The sequence below is a fragment of the Chrysemys picta genome, chromosome 5, assembly GCF_011386835.1.
Source record: "Chrysemys picta bellii isolate R12L10 chromosome 5, ASM1138683v2, whole genome shotgun sequence".
In the NCBI taxonomy this organism is placed as follows: Eukaryota; Metazoa; Chordata; order Testudines; family Emydidae; genus Chrysemys; species Chrysemys picta.
This window is the reverse complement of record NC_088795.1, coordinates 93,185,272-93,209,969: the sequence shown is the minus strand read 5'-3', so window position 1 is coordinate 93,209,969 and position 24,698 is coordinate 93,185,272. Positions and strand designations below refer to the sequence as shown.

Below are 24,698 nucleotides of genomic sequence, written 5' to 3'. Positions count from 1 at the left end.
TGTTATTCTGGACTGCACGCCTGACATCAGCTATATGGAACAAATGACTTTAATGGTGTGTTTTGTAATAACAACTGAACCTAGTGAAAATGTCCCTGCAATGGTGACTGTCAGAGAGCATTTTCTAGAATTTATTGACATTGATGATACTACAGGAGCTGGTATGACAAATGTGCTTCTTAAAAAGCTGGAAGATACGGGAATTGCGATAGCTGACATGAGAGGTCAGGACTACGATAATAGTGCCAACATGAGAGGAAAGAACAGAGGGGTGCAGACACGGATCCAAGAGTTAAACCCTCGAGTTTTTTTTGTCCCATGCAGTTCTCATTCATTGAACTTGGTGGTCAGTGACGCAGCATCAGCTTCTAGTGAGGCTGCTGAATTTTTTAATGTAATTCAAAGCATCTATGTATTTTTCTCTGCATCAACTCATCGATGGCAAATTTTGAAGCAACATCTGGGAACATCCTCTCTGACACTGAAACCACTTGAGTGCCACATGATGGGAAAGTCAAGTGGAGGCGATAAAGCCTATCAAACACTATATTGGGAAGATAGATGATGCCAGAGTTGCCATTATGGAGGATAATGCTATGACAGGAACTGTTCATGGGAGAACAGCAGCAGAGGGAAATGGAATCACCAGAAACATACATAACTTCAAATTTCTGTGAGGCTTAGTGTTGTGGTATGACATACTGTTTGAAATAAATGTTTTAAGCAAGAGACTCCAAGGTGTTGACCTTGATATATCTGGAGTAATGGAACATCTGGACAAAGCAAAGTCATACCTATCGTCTTACCGGTCAGATGAGGGATTTCAAAATGTTCTGAAGAATGCACAGAAGTTGGGAGAGCTATTTTCCCACCCATTCAAGAATACAAGAGTCACCGAAGAAGAAGACATTTTGATTATGAGGCAGGGGATAATCCCATAAGAGACCCCAAAAACCAATTCAAAGTTGAATTCTTTAACCGGGTGCTAGACTGTGCAATACAGTCAGTTGAAGAACGTTTCATGCAGCTCAAGGAACACAGCAGTATATTTGGGATGTTGTATGATATTCCAAAACTCCTCACTATACCTGAAGAAGACCTACACCAGCAATGCAGGGCACTAGAGACAGTGTTGACACATGATGACATGCGCGATATTGATACGAGTGATTTAGGTGATGAACTGAAAGCCCTTTCAAGATACATTTCAGCAGGATCAACTCCAAAGGCTGTTCTGGAATATATGTGCCCCAATAAGATGACCACCCTCTTTCCAAATGCTTTGGTTGCTCTGCGCATACTTCTAACACTTCCTGTAACAGTTACCAGTGGAGAATGCAGCTTCTCCAAGCTGAAGTTAATAAAAACATATCTATGCTCCACAATGACACAGGACAGGTCGGTCGGTCTTGCAACCATCTCAATAGACCATGAGCTGGCCCGGACTGTGGACCTTCAGGAAGCAGTTCAAATCTTTGCAACTAAGAAGGCATGGAAAGCACCACTTTGATTATTCAAACAGATAAAAATGCCAGTGTTTACTATGCAGGCAAGAAAAGTTACATTTGCTGTTCAGGTGTTTGAAAGTTAAGTGTTACTTAAAATTTTTGAACAAGGCATTTTAAGTTGTTAGTTGTCCTTTATTGGGGTAGGTAGCAGAGCAGTACCATGAGAGGAGCAGAACAGAAAGAAGGCAGAATTGAGACCTTTCAGAGTTTTGGCCCAAGCGAGGGGGAATGGGGGTGTCATTTGAGCTCCCTGCCTCAGGTGCCAAAATGTTGTGGGCCGGCCCTCGGCTTGGATTTTGGCTGGCTGAGCACTCCTGACAGAGACTGTTCCCTGCAGATTCAGTAAACTGTTTTACAGAGCAGGAATCCTTCCATTAGGAAGACCTATTCCTCAAAATGGAAAAGTTTCTCCCAATGGGAAACCTAACACCAATCTAGACCCAGTAGAGGCCTTGATACCAAAGATCCTTGACTACATGCTACACCTGAAACATGCAGGACTAGCATTTAGATCTCTCACGGTCCATCTTGCAGCAACATCAGCATGTCATGCTCCAGTACAGTCGTACTTTACCTTCTCACATCTGATAGTATTAAAATTCCCCAAGGGCCTCTTTCATACTTACCCCAGATTAGAGACCCGACTCCATGTAGGAATTCACTGTTGTCCTAAAATTCAGAGGGCAGCTCTCAGATTGTTCAGTACACCACCTTAACCTCAAGACAGTTGTTCTGGCTGTCATCACCTTGGCATAGAGAGTCAGCAAGCTCTGACAGACACTGCTATTCAAAAGAATCTCATCTTGTGCACATGAGTGCATGTATACCTACCGTGGGATCCACACTGACCACAACATCCCAAAAATTCAGTTACCATACGGTGAGTAACTGTTCTTTTTCACTCCGTCCATATTAAGTCAAAACTTCCATTGACCTACAGAGTTTTGCTTGAGGAAGAACTGTGGAAGGACTTCAGGTTTGCTCACAGTGCACAAGAGGCAGAAGAATTAGATATGTAAATTCAAGTGTTTATACATAAACCACCACCTTTAAAAAAAGCAATGGTGCTCTTTAAATGAAAGAGTACTATACTTGTGCTCAGTTCTATAAAGGGAAATCTCAAGCTCAGAACAGATAATAATCCAGAACTCCTACACCAGTACTGGGAAATCAGAGCAACTAAATAAATGAATTTAGTTGCTCCAAGAGTAGGGAGCACAAAGTCGGGCAGGGAGCAAGAAGGATTAAGATGGGCTGATTACTTAGTTGAGTGATTTGGAATCAGTTACATAAATGCAGTTGCCCCTTTCAACCACATGAGGTCTCCTTTATCCATAATTCAGTAATAGAGCTATGATATTGTACATGACCAGAGCTCACTCTTGTGGAGCTCTGTTGTATTTCCTAAATTAAATCTTTTCAGCAGCATTATGTAAAACTGTTTTGATTATTTTTACCAGGGATTCATATCTGTAAATGATTGAGATCTGTGATTATTAGATTTTCCTGCATGTATTGTATCTCAATTCTCTGATCCATCCCTTTGTTCTGTTTCTGTGATAAGGGTGCTTTTCCCTAGTCAGTTCTCTTCATATTCTTAATTTAAAAGGTGTAGTGGTTTGTAGCCATATGGATTATGTTTCTGGCAGTCAAAATTATTTTTCAAGGCTGTCCTTTAGCAAAGCAAGATAAACAAGTACTTTGGAGCCATGTGGTGGCCTCAGCAATTCACAGCCTGATTCCCTTGGTCATGAATGGTTGACGCTACTAAGGACTCCTCCCCCTCCCAAGAACTTCTGCCTCAATTTTCTACTCCACATTTCTGGCAGCTAGAGGGAAGGTGAAGACAACTCGCAGTGTGATTTCTATCACCAACTGCAATTTGGCCAAGTACATTGCATAATATGCATTTTCCTTTATGTGCTTGTCATTTTAACTGTCAATAAAAAAATAAAAGCAGCATGAACCTAAAAGGACAAAAGTCTTCTTTACATCTAGAGTAAATATCATATGGAGGGGAAGAGGAGTAAGCAAAAGAGGGGAAAATGTAGATAATTTTGCCACATTTTTCCAGAAAATTGAAGAATTTCCCAATTTCTGTCCTGTTTTTGTTTGCCCTACATGGTGAAGCTAATTCACACATTATAAGATTGATTTCCCATGCAATTATGGTAGACACTTTTTGCTTTTAATTTATGTAGAGTGAGGAGAAATCTGAAGAGAAATGTCAGAATCCACTAAGCTCTCAGTTAACGCACATTATAAAATATAAGGGATGGTCTCAAAGACTTGTAATGCCCCAAGAGCCTTATATCTAAAATATAGTATTTATGCAATAACAACCTCAGCAATGCAGAAGACCAAAGCTCTTGTCAGACTCAACAACTCCCACTCCTCAGCATGCAAAGAAGCTGGGAACCATAAAGATGTCTGCTGAGTCTCTAAAAACAAAATGCAGGCTTGATCAACCCACAGCACCTCTGCCTGGTAATTTATACAGCACTTTACAGCTATAATTAACAAAGGGGACATAATTCCAACCTGGAGGATGTGCATAAGGTGCACATTATGATAATGGCCCTTGCTCACAGGAGGCAGACTCTGAAAATTAAAGCAAGTTTTGACACACAGGAGGCAACAGAAAAGGAAGTCATTTCAGTGTTTATCTATGGGTTTCTTTTGCATTGCTAGTTCAAATTTTAGGGCCAGTACCTGGAGGGGAAGAGAGAGAGAGAGAGAGAATTTATGTATGCGTGTGTACACCAACTTGTTTAAACCATCTTGGATCACTGGGTACAGTGTCTAGAACATTTCAGAGTTTTTTTTGTTGATTTACAGTATTATTTGCTTTATAGTTATAGAAAGGTCTAAGCCGCACAATTTTGGTCTGAATTTCTCCAATATTCAAGGATAATCAGATCTGGGGATTACGATTCTGTCCCTCCTATCTAAGATAGATATAAAAAGTAAGAGTTTGCTGGTTTTGCTGCTGCTTTTACTTTATCATTTGGCTTTTGTGTCAAGGTGGTGATGTAGCATTAATGCCAATTGCTAAGAGAAAAGGAAGATAGTGGGGAAAAATACTAAAGATAAAGGGGAAGAAAAATTCCAGTTTTGCCAGGCGTAGCAATATGGCAGAAAATCCTTGCGTTTACAAAGACTTTTATCCATGTGTATTTGGATTGTGCTCTGATTTCAGAGTTAATGTACAACATTGACCAACAAACATTAGGAATGCATATTCTGAAATGAAGTTTCTCTTGTGGTTAGTACAAGAAACTAGGAATCACAAGTAATGAGTTCTATTCCCAGCTCTGTCACATTTTTTGTATGACTGTTGATGAAGTTACTCAGCCTCTTGGTGTCGCAATTTCCCTCTCATTAAAAGGGAATTAAACTTAATCATGTTGCCTATGCAACCTTATCTACCCTTTTGTGAGTCCAAGGATCTTGTGAGAAATCTAGTATGCGATCATGTAATTAAAGGTTGTATCATAATGTATATGCACAAGGGAGCAAAATTAAGGTTGCCTGGGCAACCATAAATCTGGTGTTTCCTACCTTTTGAGTCTGACTTTGTAAAGTAAATTTTCTTTAACATAGTTTTTTTCTTAAGTAATTCCCTAAGATTTTTTTCCCCAATGGTAAAAACAAATTCTATGGTAGGTACAGCTATCCCCCCGCCCCCTCCCCCCCCCCATTATATATCACTCGCAGGCCTAAATCCAGAACCTTCAGCATTGTGGCTGCCTTCTTCCATTTGAGTTACAGGACTAACTATGTTAGCTGGTAGCAGAAGGCTGTTATGCCAGTGGGGCTGTGGGCCACTGGCACCATATAGTGGTCTAGAAGGATGGGTGGCAGGCGTTTGGACTGCTGACTGTCTTTCTCTCCCCTCCTCCATACCCAGAAATGGCGAGCTCCTTCCCCGTGTGTTGCCCTCGGAGGTTGTGGGGAATGGAACACTAGATCTATGTGTTGGAGTTTAGTTAGGGGAAGGGAGGAGCGACCCTTGTTGTTTTGTTGATCTTCAGATGTTCCCAGTACACTACCTACTCCTGCTTTGCAATATGCTTGACTCTAGCATGTTTGGGAGGGTGGGTGGGGCGGGGGACGAGGGGGGGGGATGAAGGTTGTTTTGACGGGCTGCCAGAATTTTACCACAGAACACAACAGGAAAAGGAAAATAAAAATTTTGAACAGCTTTTAAGTCAACTAAACCTGAATGATGTTTCATGAGACAAATGAATGGCACTCCTCTACGCCAAGGACTTTCTTCCCTGCCACATTTCAAATGCCTGTGTTAGATTTTTTTCTCAAAAAAAAAACCCAAACCAAAACAAACCCTAAAACAACCTAGCTCCAACCAAAAAGCTACAATAATATTTTATAAGGGAAAATTTTATACAACCTAAATACAGGAGGTTCCTGAAGCAGGAATGGCTCCTGGTAGTTTTTGGCATCCTGTAGAGAAGCAAAGCCAAAAAAAAAAAGCTGAGCAGAATAGCAGTATGGCAGGCACCCCCTGGAGATAACACCCAGGGCAACCACCCTGCTCAACTGCCCCTAGAACAGGTCCTGTCTAGAAGCTCCCATGTCATACTAAGGGCTTGTCTACACGTAGAGAGCGCTGCAGCTTATTGAAGACGCTACCTACACTGACAGGAGAGTTTCCTCTTGAGAAATATGTGTTTCTCCTGTCGGTGTAGGTACAGGGTATTCCACCTCACTAGTGAGATGGCACTATCTACACACGAGTTTTGGTTGGTATAACTGCATTGCTTAGCTATATGGATTAAAGATGGTCTCTTTAAGCAATGTTGTCCTAGAGACATGGATTACAGATGGTTAAATAATACAAGGAGGTACATTTATTGCCAGAAGTTGGGATAGTGCAAATTTTATTTGACATCTGAAAATTTTAAGGATACAAAATCTTGGCTTGCTCAATGTGCTATTTGACCAAAGATTAGCTCTGACTTGTAGGTGAGTGGGCTGTTCAGTCTCCAGGTTCATTTGGTACTATGTGTCTCTGATATTACAACCAGCTCTCTTGCTGGCAGTAGTACAGCTATTTTTATATCCAGTGACCAGGAACTTATTTTAGGTATAAGTTATTGAAAACCAGACACTTTTGTGCTGGCCCCAGTCATGCTCAGGTTGTTCACTTATTTCCAGATACTTTACTGCAGGGGTCGGCAACCTTTCAGGAGTTGTGTGCCAAGTCTTCATTTATTCACTCTAATATAAGGTTTTGTGTGCCAGTAATACATTTTAAGGTTTTTAGAAGGTCTCTTTCTATAAGTCTATAATATATAACTAAACTATTCTTGTATGTAAAGTAAATAAGGTTTATAAAATGTTTAAGACGCTTCATTTAAAATTAAATTAAAACGCAGAGCCCCCCGGACCAGTGGCCAGGACCCAGGAAGTGTGAATGCCACTGAAAATCAGCTCGCGTGCCGCCTTCGGTACGCATGCCATAGGTTGCCTACCCCTGCTTTACTGGTATGACAATAAGTATTGCCAGAGTGGAAAGGACAGATTTTTGTCAGAGGTATGTACGATAACTCACCTAGTCTAACCCAAGGCAAAACTACACTGAGGTTTTACCTCTGTAGCCTATAGGACTAACCTGCTTACTTGTGTGTATATATATATATATATATATATAATCTTTTCTTATAGTTTAAGTATTTGGTTTATTATAATAGGTTTATAAAATTTATATTAAAGTAAGTTTGGCTGTAATGCAAGCAACCTACAGGCCATATCCTGTATGTTAAGCTAAGGCAAAGTTAGCATATCTATATCAAAACCTTTTACTCAAAAAGCAAAGTTCACTTATAGCTTGTTACCTAAATAAATGAGTACCCACGCCTATGTCTATAACCTTTTATCTAAACCAATAAACAATGAAAAATGGCATAGGGGTTTTTCCCCACAAACTTAACAAGTACACCACAAGAGACTGATGTGCCTACATACCTGCCATCAATATGTACATACATACTAGCCTATGGAGTAAGTGTACCTTAACATTTCTGTGGGTGAGAAATAAAATTTGGGCATAAGAGGAAGGATGTCCAGCATTTGCCCTATAAAAAAGGTTACCCACCTCAATAAAGTATCTCCATTTCTCTCTCTCTGTTCTCCATTTTTCACTATCTCCATTCTCACTTTACTCTATTCTCATTTACTTCCTCCACTCTATCTATTTACGATAACTGCTACTATTTGTAGGCTATACTTGTTCTTCTTAAACTTTAAGTTTCAAGGGAACTAGGCTAAGCTTGGTTTCCCTAAATTTTATTCTTAGTTTGTTTATTAGGTTTTAATTTAAGTTAGTCAAGTAAAAGTAAACCCTAGTCAGCTTTGATAGCACTTAGCATTTTCTAAGCACTGCATCCCTCACTCAAAAATTAAAAAACCTAAACCCCAAGGCTGGTCCTGTGTCTCTTACCACCAGGTTATCAAAAAAGGGTATAAGTATGTTAACCAAAGCTCTGTTGCATGTAATACTATATTATCATATGTATCTTTTAAATAGCAGTAATGCAATTGTAACTTTGTAACTCTGGGTATTTTACCATTTACTTACTATTATTAATTTTAATAAAAAGTCTTTAAGGCTATATCTGTCTCAGTGTAAGCTTCCTGTCATACCCCCGAGGATCCTTTATAAGTTCTGTGGCCCCTGATTCAGGACAAAAACTTTTATCTTCTAATCAAACAAATTGGCAATCCTAAAACCCATACTAATTAATATTGATAATAATTATTAATATTAATAAATTTAAATAAAATAAAAATAAATTAATAAATTAAATTCCCATATTATCCAAATTATTTTCAGTACACCCTAAATCAGGCTACACCACCTCATATGCCATTCTTGAGCATAAATGCTGTAGGTATAGATGGTCAAGAATAACAAATGAACAGAAGGCGCGCCCTCCCCACCCCCCGCTCTCTTGCTTTTTTGTCAAGTGATGCATAGTTGTTCCTTGCTGATCTTTCTTGGAAGTATCAGACATAAAACTTTCATACTTTCATTGAGTGTCAGAGCCTTCATTCTATTTTCGATTATAGCTTCTGTTGTCCCTAGTTCTCCAGTACTTTTTGTCCATTTACTAAACATCAAGTTGGAGTGTTTTCTCTATGATAAATCATATTTCTCAAGAGGTAACTGACCTTTTCAGACATAAGATAGTTCTATGTTTCCGAAAGAGAAAATGGGATACCCCCAGCCGTTCTCCCGAAGCCCTTGACTCTCGCAAGGCTGTCGCCCTTTGCTGGAACCCTAAGGGGGCCCCCCTCAGGAGGCTGCTGCCCTTTGCTGGAACTCTGCCATATGCCCCATGCTGGAATGCTGCCTCCCCCCTGTAGGGGGACTGGCATCTCCACTCCCCTGCCACATGTTCGCTGCACCCCATTTTTTTTTGGCAAAAGTGGGCATGTCCTGTTTGCTCCTGCCAACTGATCAAGTCAGCAAGAGAAAATACCTCCTTTTGAAAAAAAAAATTGGGATGGCCAGGACAGGACCAGGGCCACCCAGGAGGGGGGGCCCCAAGTGGGGCAGTTTGCCCCAGGCCCCGCAGGGGCCCCCACGAGAATATAGTATTCTATAGTATTGCAACTTTTTTTTATGGAAGGGGCTCCCGAAATTGCTTTGCCTCAGGCCCCCTGAATCCTCTGGGAGGCCCTGGACCAGGGCCAGCTCCAGGCACCAGCCCTCCAAGCATGTGCTTGGGGCGGCTCCTGGAGGGCGGCAGCGCTCACCCTGGGAGAGCGGAGCCGCGGCGGGCTCACCGCCCTCCCCCAGCGCTCCGGCCGGCCAGGGAGAGCAGGGCCGCGGCCGGGCTCGCCGCCCTCCTCCCGGCGCTCCGGCTGGCTGGGAAGAGAGGGCCACCCTCCCCCGGCGCTCCGGCCAGTCGGGGAGAGCAGGGCCGCGGCCAGGCTCTGCGCCCTCCCCTGCTGTGCTCCCTGCGGGGGAGCGGGAGGGGGGGGGAGGCTTTTTTGCCTGGGGCAGCAAAAAAGCCAGAGCCGGTCCTGCCCTGGACAGGACTTAAAAAAGGGGCTGTCCCGGCTTTCAGCCAGAATGGAACATATGGTCACCCTAGCTAGTTCTGCTTCCCCAGCCCATTCTCTGCTTCTGCGGTGGAAGCCTGTTCTTCCCCTTGCAGCCTTTCCTTGGGCTGCTGCAGGGAGGTCAGCTCTCAACAGCCTCTCGCAGGCCATCTCTGCACAACTCCCTGCTAGACCAGCCTAGGGGGTGAACCACGACCAGCTCCACATCTTCTGCGCTACCTCACCCAGCCTACCTGACCCAACCCCATTCACTGCGAGCCTCTGGTCTTTACTCTGCTCCCCTTAACCAATGACAACAGGCCGTGGGCGTGGTCCATAGCCTCTAGGACCAATCAGATTCACGGGAGACACAAAGTAGTGTTCTTTGCACGCGCTTTCAGAGCCAGAAATAATTGACATAGGCAAAGCCCAATCGGTATGGCGGGGAGGCGGTAATCGTTGATAACTATAACCAATAGGACGGTGGAGGTAGCCGTATCACGTGGTGTGGGCCAGGCACGGGGGAATGACAGGCGCGTGGCCTAATGGCGCAGTGAGGCAGGCGTTAGCGCAAGCCAGCCCGAGCCAATGGCGTCCATGTGTGGGCGGGGCAGGAGGCCCAGTGCCTGGGCTCTGTGATTGGGAGATCGAGACAGAGAGAGCCCGGCCGGGCAGTGTGTGCGCTGCACGAAAATGCACTCGGATGCCGCCGCTGTCAGTGAGTAGCGGCCGGGCCGGGCATCCTGCTGCGGGGCGCCCGCAGGGAGCAGGCTGCGGGGGTCTCTGCCTGCGGGTGGCGCGGCTCGGAGGGGGGGGGGGGTTCGCGCAGCCTGTCCTGGGGGCGCTGCCTGGGGCCCGAGGGGGGAAGCCCGTGGGACGGGGGCCGCGTGGGGCCTTTTGGGGGCATTTGCGGGGGCATCTGATGGGAGCCCGTGAGACCGCCCCGCACCTGAGAGCCGCGGCGGGGCCGGCTGGGCCGGCGGGGGAAGGTTGCGGGGATCCCGCAAGTGCCGGGGGCGGGGGGCAGGCCGGTGCCGGCTCTGCGGCATCGGAAATTGTGCTAGGGAGCAGGTTGTGCCACTACCCCGGGCGCTGACAGAGGCTGTGACGCAGTTTCTCCAACCTTGCCCAGGAGCCCCGAGTCCGGCCCCGGCCCCGCAGGGTCCCACTCTGGTGCCGGGCGTGCTGGGAGGGGGGTCCCGTCCGGGCGCCGCCTTGCGGCTCGTTCCACCGGCGGTAATTTAACGGGTTCAGTGTCAGCCCGGTGCGGGAGAAACGGGCTGTGAAGGGGAACGAGCCCGGTGCATTGTGGGAGCGGGAGTCTATCCTGCTGCACAGCGCATTTGGCCTCAGCGCCGGGGGGGACTCCAACTCCCAGCATGCACCGCGCCCCAACTCTCCCCTGCTTGGGTGACTGCAAGTTGCTGCCTGATGCTCTGGGGCCAGTCCGGGGGGCCCCGCAGTGGGGGTCGGCCTAGGCACCTTGCGTGGGGAGCGCAGGCAGGGAGGTGCTCCCCACACCGGCGTGGGAGTCTGGGAGACGAAGCTAAAGTTGTCCCAGAAATAGCTCTCTTGGGGTGGGGAGCAGGAGGGGAGGCTGGGCAGCGCGCTGCCCATTGCAGGGAGGGCTTTCTCTCTGGGGTACGATGCCCTCCGAGGTAGGGTGCAGGGGTCCTGAGAACAGGCAAGGCTTTGTTTTAGGAACAGGTTGCCTGCTGAGGTGTGGGGAGGCAGGGATACTGAGCACAAATAAGAATGTGCTTCAGGATCTTGTTCCACCTCTAAAGGGTGGGTGGGAAGGAGGCTACAGTCCCAAACACAAGACTGTCTCAGTAACATGAGGTTGCTGCCTGTCTCTGATGGGTAAAAAGAGACAACACTGAGAACAAGCACTTATTTATCTCATGGCAAAGGCTGATCTAGAACATCACTATTTCTTCATATGTTCTTTCTTATTTTGGGTGATCTCCGCAAGTCTGAAAATAGCTATTAGAAGAGAAACTGTGTACATCTTGGATTTTCTTAAACCCATCTTCTACCTTTGAAAAATTGGAGGTTGGAGAAAAAGAGCTTGGCATAGGAACATAGTGTATATTTAACCATATAGGGTTGGGTTATTGCTCCAGCAAGTCTGATTATTATTAATTTGTATTGCCATAACTCCTGGGAGCTGGTAACCAGCACTTGTTGCTTCAAAGGAATGTAAAAATATACCATCCCAACATTTACATAGCTAATGGCATAGTAAAATGTACATTGGTAAATAAAATTCTCTTGAGCCCTACCTACAGTGCATAGTTTATACCTTGAAGCTTGAGGTTACAATCACCCTGTTTTAGTATATATAGTGCCATATATTTATCATAATATAGACAAATAGTAGGATAATTATCCCCCAAACACATTCTCTGCAATACAGATACGGGCACATAAACATGTTTCATGTTCTATCCAATCTTTTCAGAAGTTATTACTAAGAAAAAAATAAAGGTGAAAACCCTTATTCTGAAGATATGTTAGCTGGATCTGATAGACACTTCCTTCTGCTCCCTCATTTGGGACGTTCTAGGTTATCCAATGCCCACTTAGGTCTTTTTTTATTTCTCTGTAGGAAAGTTTGAGAGTACTGTTCCAGGTTTTCCAGCTGTCACTGGCCTTGGGTTCTCGCCGTCTTTCTCTTCCATAGTGTGCATTGAAATGCAACTGTCCCTGACAGTTCTGTGGATTCTCTTCTCTTCTACTCACTTACATAAAATCATTTGGGTTTAAGAAATCTCTATGCCAACTAATCAAGCCTTGCAAAACTTTGCTCCTCAAGTGTGAGTAACTCATTTTCAGTACAGATTTAAAAAATAACTTTTTTTTTTATCATTAGTATTCTGGTTTGAGTAAGTAGATGTCCTGGGCTGGTAAGCTTTTATGGTAATTTTACAAGACTTAATCCTTTGATTTTTCTTCCCTCTTCCACCTAATCAGGAAGGACTTAATTATTTCTCAAGCATCTCTGATATTTTCAAGACTAGAGAAGATATTAAACCCTTTAGTGATGGCCATTCTTTAACTCCTTGGCAATTTATAACCTTGTATGTCTACTTACATATAAATATTTTCCTAAATTAACACACTTTGTTGTCTCTAGTTTATACTTCTATTCTCGTTGATTAAAGTGGATGATTGAGATAAGAATTAACTGTTCTCTTAATAGAATACCTGTACATATATTGATATGAGTCTAGAACAAGACTAAGATGAGACATGAACAATCCTCATTCTTGTATTCTTTCCTCAGAGCTTTGATTTTGCTAAACTCCATTGTTGCTCTCCGGTGATATGAACTCTGTCAATCCAGTTTCTAACTCTTCTCCATTTTTTTTTTTCAATCCTTCTTTGAGGATGACTACTTGCTTTGAAACATTCCCTAAAAGATGTGAGGTATGCTTGCCCACCTCATCCCCAAAACAAACATGTCATCTCAAGATTTCTTGCTAGTTCAGTGAGTATAACTGGAAATCACTTCTGTCTTCTGTATTATAAGGCCACATAATGAGTTTTATTAATGGCAAGTGGAGTGGCTTTTTCTCCTCATCACCTGTCTCCATTCTTTCAAACTGAGGAGTGTTGGATGTGTGTGATTCTAACACTTTAGTGTGGTTTGATCTTGTGTGTGATCTTCTCTGACATTTTCATCTAGAGATACCAATTCTCTATTTCCCTCCCTTTTTTGTCCCTCTCTGGCTTTGGGGACATTGAAAGAAAAAGATTTTTCTTGTTCTTCCTCTTTGGTCCTGTTTGAATTCTTATTTCTCTGTCTTAGGGAAAGACTCCCTTAGATACTATGTCTCCTATGCTTTTCTAAAGGCACTGGGCTACAGCTGGCTATAAGGGTGGTGATTTTGCATGAGTTTTGTGCTTGAGGAGGAAAGAAAAGTACTGGAGGACCCATGACAATATGCAACTCCTATATCCATTGTAAATACTTGAGCATTCAACAGTACCACTGGTTCAGTCTGCCTATATAGTGATAACTAAAACTAACAAAAACTGTAAACAAAATGCATCTTGTGGGGTGAAAAATCTTTTTTTGTAGTTATACATTTTTTGAGGGGTGGAGGCTTATGTATTCAAATAATTTCTACAGTTTTTTACCCTTCTATTTACATTCCTATATCATCCTTTATAATTTGAACCGGAAATTATGCCTTAAATGCTAAATAAAAAAAGGGAATTCTACGTCATAATAAGATCAGAAGATCACTTGCAAATTATGCACTCTTGTTTATGACCAGTTTTCCAGTGGAGATGGTAATTGCCACTTGAGTTCTATATTGCTTTATCATTAATGAGTTACAACTGCTAATACTTCTTCAGCCTAGGAAGGAGTCTCTGAATATTCATCTAAGTAACATGTCACACACAACCAACTGAAACATTGTTTGAGCCAAAGTGGGTGGTAGAAATAGACCTTATTTATTTCCCCAGGTGTCCATTGCTGGCGCTTATTTTTACTGAACCATGGCCAATATTTTTACTCCTCTTTACATTTTGTTAAGATTATTTCAGTTAGGAATGTATACAACCATTTTCATATTTAATATGTGTGCAAGTCATGGCATATTGCAAAAACTCACCCAGTATTAGGCCTTGCCTATACATACATTTGCACTGGTTTAGTTAATCTATTTTAATTAAACATTGAATCCCTGTGGGGACCCTTTTACTTTGATTTAAGAGTGAATTATTTTGGGTTAGCTCAAACCTGTTCTTAATTAATTTAAGGTAAACTGAAAAGTTTGGTTTAAACTAAATAACTGTCCACATAGTCTTTTGTATTGGTTTAATTAAGGTGTGATGTCAAAATTAATTTTATGTTTAAAGTAGTGCAATGCTGTAGGTAGGCCAGCTGTTACTGTTAACATTTGTCAGCTACCTAGTGGAATAACTTTTTTTCTATGGAGAAAATCCTAATATATTTTTTTTAACTTGCCCTTATATGCCACATGCAGATTGAAATAAGTAATCTTGGAATCCTGAGTTGTAGGTGACCTGTGAAACTGATTAGCAACACTTCACACTATAGCTGAGTTTAAAAATAACATATTATGCTTTGAGTCAGGTGTAAATTAGTGCATAAAATGACTCGCCTCACTGAATCAAATTTTGGTTCTTTTCTCTGCTTTTTAATGTTAATTTATAGCTGTATCTTTAAAACATACCAGAACAAAGTTTAGTAGGATTCTTCAGAAAAAAGAAACCCTAATCTTCAGCTTTTTGTTTTCTGCCCTTGGTTATGAATCTAGGGTTTCAAAGCTGTACATGTTGGAAATTGTGGGTTTTAGGCCTTGTTGAAAATCTTGGTGCATTTCAGATCTGGGTTTTCATTTTAAAGTGTCTTTACAAAGTAAACTGAGACACTGTTATGAGTCTGTAGGCAGACCTAGGTTTTCTCAGTGCTGAAACTTAACTATTTTTAAAACTGATTCCAGTTAATGTGGTTTGCCTGAGTGAGGAGAGGTAATTTTTTTTTAAAGTGGCTTTGTTAGATAGGCTGGTATGAAATTTTGTAGTTTGGAATTTTTGTAAATAATTCTGTTTCTCCACTGTGCAGTCATACTCTTTTTAAACTAGGTTCAGGGAATAAAATTTTGAGCATACTCCCTCTCTTTCCTACCTTCCTTTTTTTCTGTTCCTTAGGGGATGTTGGCTTCAAAGTCAAATTATTATAATCTAACTGCTGAACAATGTACTGGGTACATCCAGCAATTGGATTGTCGTACAGTGTCCCAGTGTTTCACAGTACACGGTTGCCAATATCTGTGTTTTGGTCTGGCCTACACTACAGAGCTAGGTCGATGCAAGGCAGCTTACGTCAACCTAACTCTGTAAGCATCTAAACTAAAATGTCGTTCCTGCCGATGTAACTTGGTCACTATGCTGACTTAACAGTGCTTAGGATGATGCAGTAGGCACTGCATTACATACGTTGACTTTAGTAGCCTTCAGGAGGAGTCCCATAACTCCCCACCATGACCCCTCCGGCTGCCCAGTACACAGATACACGCCCCTCTCCTTTTAAAGCAACTCAAATTTTTGAAATTCTATTTCCTGTTTGCTTGGTGTGGAGAGCTCACCTAACAACTGCCTAGCTGACTATGCTGGCTCCATGCTGCAGACGCACTACTGCCTGGTGTACACAGGAAATGGTGGATCTCTTGGGTCTGTTGGGATAAGAGGCTGTGCAGGCACAGCTCTGCTCCAGCCATAGAAACGTGGATATCTATGAGCAGATTGCTCGAGGTATGGGGGAGAAGGGCTAAAAGAGGGACCTGCATCACCTGCAACAATGCTGCGTGGAAGCCAAGGAGCTGCAGCAGGCGTTCCAAAAGGCAAGCAAGGCAAATTGTTGCTTTGGTGCGAGCCTCAGACATGCCACTTTTACAAAGAGCTGCATGCCATCCTCGGTGGAGACCCCATTACAACCCCCAAGAGCTCTATGGATACTTTGGGGGAGATGGAATCACAGCCCTTGGAGTGAACAGCGAGGAGGAAGTGTTGGATGAGAAGGGGGAGGATTATGGGGGACAGGCAACAAGGGGATCCAGTGGTGCAGCGAGTCAGGCCTTTTTTTTTTTGACTCCAGAGCAGTTGAGCCAGTCCCTACAGTCCAGCATGGGTGAGCTTGATGCAGGGGAAGGAACCTCTGGTAAGTATGCAGTTTGCTTTGGTATTGCAGGGACACATCTGTTCATTACTCTTTTTTTTAATCATGTTAGAAGAGGTAGTGAAATAACCCATAGAGACAGTCACTATCTGCTTCTCATTTCCATGTAGAGTTAGGCAGAGGAGGCCCTGCAGAACAGTTTGTTTCTGTGCACCGGGATGTCCCGTGAATCCTCCAAAGAAATCTTGAGGAAACTTTCCTGAAGGTAGTCTGCAATCCTCTAGGGAGGACTGCATTATTTCTTCCGCAGCCTTAGGACACTTTCCCACGCCACTTTGCAATTACTTTAGCAGGCACCATTGCAGCACACAGGGCTAGCAGCATATGGGCCCGGTCTGCAGCCGGACACATGCAGGGGCTATTCCCTTTCACCCTCCGTTACCCTCAGGGGTGAGATATCAGCTAAAATCACTACTGCCTGTGGAAAATGGTGTCAGTATTCAGTTCATTTTCCCTATCCGCATATACTGATGCCTGTGTGTTTCCTTCCCCCCCCCCCCCCGCATTGTCCCAATTTGCTCCCTTCCCTCTGGGCTGTACTCAGTATGGCTGGGACTGCACCATGCTCTGTGAATCCCCAAGGGAAGTGAGAATGTAGTGTTTGTAACTTGTGTGGATCAAGGGGAGTGACTTTAGTATACCAAGTTTGCATATTATTTGTGAATACACTCACAGTAGTACCTCTGTGCATTGTATCTTTTGCAGCTGAAACTGTGGCCTTGAGATCTTTCCATCCACACTAGTGGAGTGGCTCAGCCAGATGAGATGGAGAAGGAAGAGGATGCAGGATGACATATTCCAAAAGATCCTGCAAGCCTCTGGTGCTTCGGATACCGAGCACAAGGCTTGGAGAATCCCCTAGCACAGGGGTCAGCAACCTTTCAGAAGTGCTGTGCCGAGTTTTCGTTTATTCACTCTAATTTAAGGTTTTGCGTGCCAGTAATACATTTTAACGTTTTTAGAAGGTCTCTTTCTATAAGTCTATAATATTATAACTAAACTATTGTATGTAAAGTAAATAAGGGATTTAAAATGTTTAAGAAGCTTCATTTAAAATTAAATTAAAATGCAGAGCCCCCCGGATCGGTGGCCAGGACCCAGGCAGTGTGAGTGCCACTGAAAATCAGCTTGCGTTCCACCTTTGGCACGCGTGCCATAGGTTGCCTACCCTTGCCCTAGCAGAATGAATGGACAGGGATAGTACGAAGAAGCGAAAAGCACAGGAAAAGGAGAGAGACATCCAGCAGGAGATGCTAGCACTTTTCAAGTAGCAAACAAACATGCTGGAGGCTCTTTTGACCTTCAGGTTCAACAGACCTGTGCTCTCCTCCCTCTGCAACCCATAGAGAACTGCATTCTGGGACCTACCTATGCATCCCCACATTCCACATGGTGTCTGGGGCTGCTTCAACTACCCCTACTGCTCCACTCTGGGGGAGAGTACAGGCAATCACAGCTGCCCATACACTGACCTGTGAGAGAGACGGTCGATGTATGTGTTGTGAAATGGAAACGACTGTTCTTTCCCCTTCGAAGGTTCTTTCCCCGTATTTATAAAGTTTCGTTCAGTTATAGATATGTCTGTTTGCATAAGTTTGGAATAAGTCTATTTATGGAAATGTAATTCATCTTTATTAGTTCACAACATATGCTGGCTGGAGTTGACGACATTCACAGATAATAGCAATAGGTGCATTTGCAATGTTTTAGTACTGCACATGCAACACTCCTTACAAGGTTCATACCGAGGTGCAAAAAAGAAAAGAAAAAAAAGCCGTGATCGGCGGCACTTCGGCGGCGGTCCACCGCGCCGCTTTCTGCGAGGGAGCTGTTGCTGAAATGCCACCGAAGAGCCACCCCTTCCCTTTGGCCTCCCCAAGCACCTGCTTGCTGCGCTGGTGCCTGGAGATGGCCCTGCAGAGCACACTATACAGCAACACACATTACTGTGGCTCACTATTAAAAAGGTCTTTCAAAGCCTCCCTGAGCCGCATAGCTCCCTGTTGAGTTCTTCTTATAGCTCTGGTATCTGGCTGCTCAAAATCAGCAGAAACTTTTCGCCCTTTGCTTCATAGATATTGTGAAGCACACAACAGGCAGCTATAATCAAGATATTTTTTTCATTGAGGTCTAATCTCGTGAGTAGACGGCAACAGTGGCCTTTCAAGTGGCCAAAGGCACATTCAACTGTCATTCTGCACCTGCTGAGCTTGTAGTTGAAGTGCTCCTTGCTGCTATTGAGGTGGCCAGTTTACAGCTTCATGAGCCATGGAAGGAAGGGGTAGGCTGAGTCTCCTGAGATCACTATTAGTATTTCAACATCCCTAATGTAATCCTCTGGTCTGGAAAGAAAGTCCCTGCTTGCAGCTTTCTGAACAGGCCTGTGATCTTAAAGATGCGTGCATCATGCACCTTCCCTGACTATCCCGTGTTGACGTCAGTAAAACGTCCCCAGTGAGCCACCTGTGCTTGCAGTACCACAGAAAAGTAGCCCTTTCTATTTATGTACTCTGTGGAAAGGTGGTCTGGAGGCAAAATAAGGATATGCGTGCCATCTATCGCCTCACTGCAGTTGGGGAACCTCATTGCTGCAAAACCATCAACTCTGTTAGCACATTGCCCAGAGTCACAGTCCTTCATAGTAGGATGCGATTAATAGCCCTGCACACTTGCATCATAGCAACTCCTACGGTGGATTTCCCAACTCCAAAGTGATTCCTGATTGATCGGTAACAGTCTGGTGTTGCAAAGTCTTCCATACTCTGATTGCCATTTGCTTTTGCACTGTCAGTGCAGATCTCATTTTGGTGTCACTGCTCCAGAGGACTGAGGCAAGCTCTGCACACACTTCCAAGAATGTGGCCTTGCCCATCCAGAAGTTCTGCAGCTACTGCTCATCATCCCATACCCACATAATGATGCGATCTTACCAGTCAGTGCTTGTTTCTCGGGCCCATAACCGGTACTCCACCTTCTGCAGCTGCTCCATGAACATCGACAATAACCTTGAATTGTTTCTATGTCCCACCAAGGAATTGTCATAGACTCATAGACTTTAAGGTCAGAAAGGACCATTATGATTATCTAGTCTGACCTCCTGCACAATGCAGGCCACAGAATCTCACCCACCCACTCCTGTAACAAACCCCTAACCTATGTCTGAGTTATTGAAGTCCTCAAATCGTGGTTTAAAGACCTCAAAGTGCAGAGAATCCTCCAGCAAGTGACCCGTGCCCCACGCTGCAGAGGAAGGCGAATATCCTCCAGCGCCTCTGCCAATCTGCCCTGGAGGAAGATTCCTTCCCGACCCCAAGTATGGCGATCAGTTAAACCCTGAGCATGTGGGCAAGACTCAGCAGCCAGCACCCAGGAAAGAATTCTCTGTAGTAACTCAGATCCCACCCCATCTAACATCCCATCACAGACCATTGGGCATATTTACCTGCTAATAATCAAAGATCAATTAATTGCCAAAATTAGGCTATCCCATCATACCATTCCCTCCATAAGCTTATCAAACTTAGTCTTGAAGCCAAATATGTCTTTTGCCCACACTACTCCTCTGGGAAGGCTGTTCCAGAATTTCACTCCTCTAATGGTTAGAAACCTTCATCTAACTTGAAGTCTAAACTTCCTAGTGTCCAGTTTATATCCATTTGTTCTTGTGTCCACATTGGTACTAAGCGTAAATAATTCCTCTCCCTCCCTGATATTTATCCCTCTGATATATTTTATAAAGAGCAATCATCTCTCCTCAGCCTTCTTTTGGTTAGGCTAAACAAGCCAAGCTCTTTGAGTCTCCTTTCATAAGACAGGTTTTCCATTCCTCTGATCATCCTAGTAGCCCTGCTCTGTACCTGTTCCAGTTTGAATTCATCTTTCTTAAACATGGGAGACCAGAACTGCACACAATTCCAGATGAGGTCTCACCAGTCATGTTCCCCACTGTTCCTCTCGTGGCTCTGCAAATACTGCAGGATCAGGCGCATTGTGCTCGCAATGCTCATCACAATAGTGCAGAGCTGTGCAGGATCCATGCTTCACACAGAGATGGTGGATGTGTGGGTTTGCGGGGCTTTTGAAAAGAGATGCGACACATCATGGGCTGCAGATAAAATTATGGGATGGCGAAAACTGAATCATGGCACGTTCAAATCATGTTCCCAGTCACCCCGTTGCAGCTTGTTTGCTCCATGAAGCATTACAAACCATTCCCCAAACACCCAGCATTAGATGGTGTCAAGTTGCACAGTGGGATAGATACCCACGGTGCACTGTTCTCTGCATTGATGCAAATGCTAGTAGTGAGGATGTGCACCACTGACACAAGGAGCATAGTGTGGATGGGCAAAAGCGATTTAATTACTGTGGCGACTGTACGTTGACTTGACTTTGGTTGACTTAATTTTGTAGAGTAGACTTGCCCTCACTAATAGAAAACAATTAGAGGTGACTCTGATCTAGATTTTAAATGAGTACACATGGAGGGGAAAATAAAAAAAGAACAAAACAACCACATACGGGGATATTAGTTGGATACTTAACTTTTCAATATAAACAGTAGATATGACAGTTAGTCTGCATATCAGTTTAATGAAATACTTTAGACTCAATGGGTATGAATGAAAGAGAAAGAGAGTTCATGTAGATTCTCCCACACACCCAGATAAGCATTCCAAAATTTTAAGGGAGGTCTTATTTGTTTTTCAGTTACTAATCTCTTTAAATACCAGTGTTAATTGGTAGTGAATCAATACTGTGTGCAATAGTTATGGTTCTATTTTCGCTTCAGTTATGAGAGTTTTAGTTACTCAATTTTGCAAACTAATTAGTTTAGCCTTTAATTTTCTACTCTGTTGAAATCCCGAGGTGACTTTTTCTTTTTGTTTTGTTTTGTTTTTGAAAGCCCAAGCGAAATAAATCTGTTTGTAGTTCATGCAAGTGCATGTGGGTAATACTCTTGGCTGTATGTTCTAATCAAGTTTGCACTCAGGTAGTTTGACAACAACCAAAGGTAAGTTAGATTTCCAATGAGAACTGAAACACAAGCCAAGTTTGAAGAAAATTGGTTCAGTTTTAAACTTGAACACTTAAAGTTGGAAATTTCACAAATGCACAGTAGAATTTTACTATGTTTTAAAATCCATTCAGCCTTTTGGATTGTTTTTATGCATTGAGTTGCTCAGGCAGATCTTCCAGGGGGATCTGTAGTCTTAAACTGACTCTCACCTTGACTGTAATCTGTTTCTTCTAGAAACATGCCAAATATATTGCAGGTTCTTTTGCTTTGGCCGTGATTGTTAGATAGTTGATGAAGGGCATTTTGCAAACGCTATGTAGTTTCTTTTCTATCTTTGTTCTGTAGATTTTTGGTTTTGGTCACATAATGATTGATCATGAATAATTGACCTGCCCAAGCCAACTGTGTCAACTCTTGTTCTTAATTCAGGCAGCATTTTCTACTGACCTTCATACCAAAAAGGGTTGAAATGCATAGGCTTGAAACACTTCTTTTTCTCAACTCTTTCCCCCTTGTTACAGTTTTGGGATTGGAAAATGTTAGCAGTATTTCCCTCTTCATCTATATTACATAGTTCATTCTGAAGCATCACAAAGTATTTTAGGAAATCTGGAGTCAGCAATAGCTTCACTCACCAGTGAAACACAGTTAGCACTAGGGTGGAAACCAATGGACAGATATACACAGTACCTCAGTTTTGGCAAAGGACACTAAGGCAAGCCCCATATCTTATTGGAAGTGCCATAAACTAGTCTTTTTAATGGCCACAGAGCAAGCAGACTCTCCGGTCAGCTACTTGCATTTAGATCTCATGCATTTGACCCCAACACAATAAATTGCATGGAATTCAGCTACCATAGACTACTTCATTTTTCCTGCAGGAAAAAAACTGAGTAGTGTCTGACAAATCGGTGTACTCTGGGACCCATCACTCATTCTAGTGAAGAATATCCTGTGCATTAGCTGTCTCACGTAAGCTTAAGTAGTGGGCTATTGTGTTAGCAGTCTTCTTCTGAATGTATAAAAACACTTTCACTATAAATTTCCTTTCTTGAAGGAGTGTTTCCAACTGCTGGAAATTAGTCTACTTTCAGTTAAGGTTTAAGTTTTGTTGCAGCTCCATCCATTGTGGGACCACTGGCCTCTCAATGAACCCTCCTCTTCCTTTTTCTGGGCAGAATGGGATGAGGTCTGACTGCATTTTAGCTTGTTCTCTCGATCCTTCCCTCTAATTTTGGCTACAAGATAATTGGTCTTGAGAAGGGGGAGGTGATAATAGTTGTGAAAATGTTTCCATCTCTGTTCATGTAGAGCTGTAGTGTGAAATAAAATCATTCTATATCTTGTCTTGCTTTTCACTTTTCTGAGATTTGGGATCAGTTTGAAAAGTGGTGTATAAAATCAATAAGTATTGATAAAACCACGGCCCATCCTAAAACTACAACACCGGTTTTGTGACTGGTTAGAGGCATGGTCATCTTAACAGGTTACATGATTCAAAGTGTGGATACAGAAAATCTTCTGCCATCATAGTCAGAGTTGCACATGCACATCCACACACAACCTTTTACCTTTTTGTATGCTGCGGTCTGAGAAAATCTGGGCAGCTATCCCTAAATGCCTCTGCAAGAAATGAAGTACCCATGAAGTACCCATTACCCCATATGATAAATAGAACCATTTATCATATGGGGTAGTGCACTTTGGGGATGTCCCTCTCTACGTAGCTAGGAAAGAGGAAGATTGGCTAACTTGGTGACACAGTCATGCTTAGGGTATCCTGTTAACACTCCTAGGCTAGCAAAACATGAGCTGCCATGATTATTACTAACAGTGTTTAAGTCAAAGGGTGAGCGGGGATCATGTATAAAGCCAGCAGTACTATTAATCAAAAAACGCAGTTAAAGTTGTAGTGTGGACAGGACCTTAGTCTTTCAAGACCTACTTTTTTCCAGGTTTGGAAAACTAGTCAATGTTGACTTAATTTCTTTTCTTAAGATGTTTTCAAATGCTTTTAGATCCCCAACTCTACTCTTATCACTAGTTTTTCAAAGACACTAACTTATGGCAAACTGGGAAAATGGCATATAGGAGACCACCAAAGGAGAGAAGCATCTGATTGTGATCCCAGGTCAAGTCTCTTCTGGAGCAGATGTGCGGGCATTTGGTATTATTGTCCATGACAAATAAATCGGTGGTGTGAGTCCCCCACTGATGAAATATTGGCTCTGTGATGGACTTCTGCACTGATCACTTGTAGTTGGTTACTGCATGTTGTTAACATGATGTCCAAAGTCTGATGGCTTCCTGGCGGATGTAGGTGTGATGTTTTGGGGATCACCCAGACCAGTAAAGGGTTCTGTCACTGCCTTCCTTGTAAGCTTGGGGTTCCTAAATGCTGTGCTGCTAGCTCAGAAGGAGCTTTGAGAGCCTTAACGTGGTTCCCAAGCCTACTGCTAGCCTTTACTTTTCATAATTAAATCCCTCCAAACTTTCTATTGTTTTGTTTTTGAATGTGTAACACCACTTTACCAATTAGGAAAAGATGTGATTTTTTTTTTTATCTTTTCCCTTTTGATTGGAGTTAGAATTAAAATGTCATCTGTTTTCACATCATTAATAATGTTCACATGAATACAGAAAACTCGGGATGGACTAGGGTTTAACTGCTGCTGTTAATAAAAAACAAAACAAAACAACAACCTAGAAACATTTTTGTGTCGTTCCCATCAAATGTGATTGTTTTTAAAAAAATTCAACCTTTCATTTAAAATTTGAAGACATTTCCATTAGACTATAACTATGAGAAAGTATATTCGATATTAGTATAAATTAAGTGTATTTGAAACCCCTAATATAACACATTCTTTCTTTTAGTGGGCACCATTAAATCCTATTTTAGATTGAAAATATTTTGCCTAGTATTGTTACAAGTACCACCCACAATTACTGTAACTCTTAGTTTAGAACAGAACAGTTGTTCAACTTTTTCAGCTCATTTACTCTACGCTTTGTTACTCTGGATACTCAATTTCATTCTGTGTAGAACTTTCACCTAGCAACAGAGAAAAGAAAAATTTTTAGGTTGTGAAATCCTTAGGGTAGGGATTGTGTCTCACTATATTTGGACAGTGCCTTGCACATTATGGGTGCTACTATAATACAAATGATCAGATTTTTTTAGTAGGAAAACTGATTATAAAAGGACAAATTGTAAGGGGGGGGGCTCGAGGAAAAAATTTAGTACCTGAAACTATTTTTTTACTCATTTTGATTGAAGTGTCCAGATCCTTTTTGAATTGACTTGCATTACTACTATTTCACATCTTTGGAAGGAAGGTATGTAGGCGATAACGCATGCACTTTGTGATGTACCGAAGGT

General features: G+C 42.8%; 1 protein-coding gene and 1 long non-coding RNA gene across 9 annotated transcripts in view; one reads left to right on the top strand and one right to left on the bottom strand.

Annotated features, from left to right (window-relative positions):
* The window catches only part of LOC101953051 (uncharacterized), a 36,744-nt gene extending 25,850 nt beyond the window's left edge, over nucleotides 1–10,894 (bottom strand). The window contains exon 1 of the long non-coding RNA XR_006172551.2: nucleotides 10,702–10,894. This is a non-coding gene — a long non-coding RNA (uncharacterized LOC101953051). The remainder of the gene's footprint in view (nucleotides 1–10,701) is intronic.
* The window catches only part of DCUN1D4 (defective in cullin neddylation 1 domain containing 4), a 68,455-nt gene continuing 53,897 nt past the window's right edge, over nucleotides 10,141–24,698 (top strand). For 2 of the 8 annotated variants that reach the window (XM_065598057.1, XM_042841883.2), the window contains exons 1-3: nucleotides 10,222–10,296; nucleotides 16,216–16,278; nucleotides 17,002–17,222. Coding sequence is in view for 5 of the 8 variants with exons in the window: in XM_065598056.1 (XP_065454128.1) it covers nucleotides 10,272–10,296; nucleotides 16,216–16,278 (88 nt within the window). In the remaining 3 variants the exon portion in view is untranslated. Of the gene's footprint in view, nucleotides 10,297–16,215; nucleotides 16,279–17,001; nucleotides 17,223–24,698 lie in introns of all 8 variants that reach the window. The other 6 variants (XM_005299078.5, XM_042841881.2, XM_065598056.1 and 3 more) reach the window with 5 other exon arrangements.